This window comes from Daucus carota, chromosome 2 (assembly GCF_001625215.2).
Source record: "Daucus carota subsp. sativus chromosome 2, DH1 v3.0, whole genome shotgun sequence".
NCBI classification, from domain to species: Eukaryota; Viridiplantae; Streptophyta; class Magnoliopsida; order Apiales; family Apiaceae; genus Daucus; species Daucus carota.
Window position 1 is genome coordinate 53,593,919 of NC_030382.2, and position 4,757 is coordinate 53,598,675.

At 34.3% G+C, this 4,757-nt stretch overlaps 1 protein-coding gene across 1 annotated transcript; it reads left to right on the forward strand.

Annotated features, from left to right (window-relative positions):
• Window positions 1–1,427: 1,427 nt before the first annotated feature.
• On the forward strand, window positions 1,428–3,840 carry LOC108208120 (uncharacterized). The gene is made up of 2 exons (XM_017378606.2): window positions 1,428–1,963; window positions 3,500–3,840. The coding sequence occupies exons 1-2, from the start codon at window positions 1,493–1,495 to the stop codon at window positions 3,662–3,664; spliced, it is 636 nt and encodes a 211-aa protein (XP_017234095.1). The 5' UTR covers window positions 1,428–1,492; the 3' UTR covers window positions 3,665–3,840.
• Window positions 3,841–4,757: the final 917 nt, after the last annotated feature.

The window sequence follows — 4,757 nt, forward strand, 5'->3', positions numbered from 1 at the left end:
TGGAGAAAATGCAAGCTAAGTTTTAATAATAATTTTGATGATAACAAAATTAATATTGTTAACGTCATATTAAATTTTATTTTCATTTTTTCTGAAAGTATATTAAATTTTTATTCGTCATATAGAACTGCATCATATTTAATAATTCAATATTGGTCAGATTTTGAACGACGGAGTACCAAAATTACTTATATTTCAATATTTCAGATATAGAGTGGAACATCGTACACCAGAAAGATTCGCATTTTTTTTGAAAATGATTTGCATATTTTTAGTTAAATTCAAACCATGAAAATTCAATTTATGTTGAATCAGTGTTTTACGGGATGAATTTATGTAAATATGTTTAGAAGAGAGTATTTTAAACATAGTTAAATTTACATAATATGTTTGATAAATTTAAAATTTATTAATGAGAATAATTTATTAAATATGTTTGATAATTTATTAAGTACAGTAAAATTAATACATTATTAATGTCGGGGTCACATTTTTTAATTTATCTAGATATTTAATTATTTGAGATTAAACATGTATTGTCACTATTATAATAGGGTTAAAAATGGGGCAGGTTCGGGGCGGGGACTTCATTTCGCAGCCCCGCCCCATATATATTTTTCTTGCCCCGTCCCCGCCCCATTCCCCGCGGGGATATATTTTTAATCCCCATCCCCGTCCCACCGGGGATTTAATATAATTTCGTCCCGCCCCGCCCCGCTGCTATAATATTACACTTTAAATGATTACTTTAAAATTTAGTAATTTTTTTTCAGAATTTAATAAAAATATACGAGACATGTATATTAAAAGCAAAAAACTAAATATAATAGAAATCAAAGAGACATGTTATACATTGTAAAATTATAGTTTTGTGTATTATAAAATAATAATATTAAATATAATAAATATATTATATTAAATATAATTATTTATTTATATTAAATATATGTGGGGCGGGGCGGGGAATCCCCGCGGGGATTCAACAAATACCATACTTGCCCCATATTTTGGCGGGGCAGAAGATCATTCCCCGTCACTACCGCATTCCCCCATATTAGCGAGGCGGATCTGCCCCATTCGGGGCGGGTTGAGGCGGGTTCCTCATTTTCCCCACCTCATTTTTAACCCTACTATTATATTGAATTTAAAACTCTGTAATTGGAATATTAGAAAATTTTATCATTCAAATATTAATTTATTTTTGATTATTCTCTTTATTTGAATATGTTAGTATTATTTTTGAATATATTTAAAATTACTATATTCTTAAAATATTTCAAAGCAAGAATATTAACGTCTTATAGAAAGGAATATAAAAATAATAATTTAAGTGTGTAGTTAAAATTAAGAAAACGTGAAAAAAGAAATCCAAGAGAGGGAGAGGGTATTTAATTAATAATTAAGAATATTAATTAATCCATGGTACTCTACATACCTAGGTGTGTTTCCTACAAAATTTGTAATCCACGGAGGGTAAGAAAGAATTTAAACAATGGCGTCCCTTAAGCTCTCCCTCCTCTTCTCCCTCACTCTCCTTCTCATCATCTCCCCACACGTCTCCAACTCTCTCCCCTTCTCTTCCTACCAGACCCTCTTCTCCCTCGCCCATTCCCTCACCTCCCGCGTCGCCAACCTCCGCGCCTCCCGCGGCGACCTCGCCGGCGCCGCCCGGGCCCGCTCCTTCGCCCAGAAGATCCGACCCGGAACAAGCCTCGGGTTCTGGCGCTTCATGCTGTCTGCTGGGTGGGATTATGTGAGGAACTACTCGTGGAGGGATCTGGGGTCGGTGTCTGATGCATGGGGAATCGTGTCGGATTTGAATGAGTTGATGAGAGTTGTGAATGATTTGACGAGGTTTGACTCTAATGCTGACAGAGCTGCGTGGGTTCAGGGAAATTACAAGAATGTCCTTAGGATCACCAAGTCTTTGTTCAGGAGGCTTACTAAAGTTTTCTATCAAAAGGTACCTTTTACTATACTATCTAATCTCTCTTTAATCTTATGAAAAACTAGGTATATTAATTAATGTGTTAGCTACAAATCACAAGCAAATGATATGATTTCTATTTCAAGTATGGGAGTACTATTTTAGCATGCTATTGTCATTAGTAATAAATAATCTTTATCACACAACTCAAACGTTAAGAGTGTATATTGATGTATCAAGCAATCTTAGTTTGCTATATTAGAATGTTGCTTGAGAAGTTCTTAATCACTCTGATGTGATGTTGTCTTATTGTCTCCGTGTTTAACAACTAGTGTCATTGTATTAACAGTTTTGTATGAAAATTGTATCATTTGATAATAGCTGTTTAATTGGCTTTTTATATTTTAACAAGACACATGCCGGTTTATTATTTCTATATGTTTCAACAAGACACATGCAAATCCTCCAATTGAAAAACCTAGTAAGCTACTTCTAGTAACTTTTTAAAAAACTAGTATTTCGATCCGCTAACTATCAAATGCTAATATTAGATGATCTACATAGTCAAACCTACATGGCTTTAGTCTCTATTTATTTTTTTAAACTTCTAATTTCCAAACAAGCCCTACATCTTATTTTGTCTTATAATAAATTTTTATATAATAATAAATTAATATTTTTTTATTATTAAGTAGCTACTTGGGTTCAAGTTAGGGGTGATCAAAAAACCGCCCACACCGCATAAACCGCCCGCACCGCACCACAAAACGCGGTTTTTAATTTTCGTGGTTTCAACCAAACCGCATACGCGGTTTGGTTTGCGGTTTTAGAAGAAAACCGCACCGTCCGCACCGCGATCACCCCTAGTTCAAATCCATTAACAACATACTAAGATAAATATTAATATTATTAGTTATAAAGATATATTATGTTACAATTACAATACATATACTATTTTAACATTAACACATCGGTTAGAAAATATTTATCAGAACTTAATTTAGAATTTAACAAATTTAAAAAATGAACCCATGCATCGCAAGCTCTGCTACTATTATCGTTTAACATCTTGATAGATAGTACTTTGGTTAACCTCTCAATTTTTGTTACTCTTTTTAATTTTAGACTTTATATTAAAATAATAATCAATTAAAACAATTAATCTTTCTTAAATATTAAATTGGGTGTTCACTTATCATACATTAAAGTTAAAGATGTCTCTCGGTTAGATATTGAAAGAAATTCGTTGAAACGACTATTGTATTTCGATACAATTCATCTACAAGTATGTAAACCTTGACAAAAAAAAAAAACTTATCTAAGCTAATCTCAAATTTGAACTTAGATAGAAAAACTTTAATAGAATTACAGTGTTATATATTTCTATTAAACATGATAGTTTTAACTATATGGTCAAAAGAGTTACAAGTGTGTCACGGCGACTTGTATAAAAAACTGGTAATTATTTTTCGATCTTGTTCTTCTAATAAAGTGCATGATATTATGACAAAGGCCGGAGAAGTTCAAGCGGGTAGTGTACAATGTATCTAATCTTGGAAAAAATTATGGCAGGGTCCATTAAGGGAGTTGGTGCAGATGCTACAAAAAGAAGTCGTGGAGGGTGAATTGCTAAGAGACTGTCTAGAACTGGGGAGTGGTGACTTGAAGGCTTTGATTCAAATTGTTAAAGACATCGTGTTACAGTACTCTCCTACGTCTCAAAATAATGAGTTATGAGCAGGTTTCTAAAACTTCTGTCATCCCTCATTGGATGGTTGATATGAAAATGCCACTTTGTGTTGTACAGTTATGCTGGTGTTGACAGATCAAATCGTTAGTTAATTTACCGTTACTTGATTCCATCTACTCATTATTAGTTGGGTTAATTTTGAAGATCAATTGGGTTCAATGTCCTTGTAGTTTTTTATTCCATTTTTTGGTCTATATGTGTGTATATACTTTTTGTGGTTTAGACATAGATGTAGCCCATTCCAAATACTAACCATGGACCTGGCTGAAGTATTGTTCCCAGACTTCTTATTGGGATGAAGCAAATAGGTACCCCCCCCCCCCCCCCCCCCCCCCTCTCCCAGTAATGGGCAGTCACGGGTTATAGATTTTTGCCTCGTGCAAGTATTGAGCAGTCATGGGAATTGAGCTCCCCGCCCCACTGAGAACCCCAATTTGTTTCATGGTTTAAGTAGGTTACATTTTATGTTGATAAATTACCTATTAAAACTTGCAAAATTGATAACATAGTGTTAGGGGTCCAGTGAGCTAAAATTCATTTGGACTAGTGAAATCAACACATGTTAGGGGGTTATGGCTTGTAGATTAATCAGCCATGTAAAGTTCGAAATGTTTTTTTTATAAACTGCAACAAGCATGTTGGACGTCTCTTGAGCTACTAAACCCTTACAGTCTTCATAAGCAATTTTGCATTTCGGTGGCATAGCAATCCAGAAGAAGGATTGAATCATCACTGAAATAAACTGTAAGTTCACTTTGGGTGAAGACATGCTTCCTGGATATAAGAAAGCTAATTTCAAAGGACCACCGCTACTGGAGATTTGAGGTTCTGGATTGCGACGGTCAAGACTAGTTGAGTGGTATTCCCAGAAGGAAAACTTGATACAGGGAGGCGAATGGGTTGAGGGAGCTGACAGTAATAACATGGTTATGATAATTAGCTGCTAAATTCATAAGTGCTGCTTTAGAGGTTGCCATGAATGATCAAGCAAATAAGTAGCTATTGTTGCTTTTCTGTTGTCTCTTATGAATCTAGTCAATTAGCTTAAATTCGAGAAGGAGGCTAGGTAAGAAGTGGTTG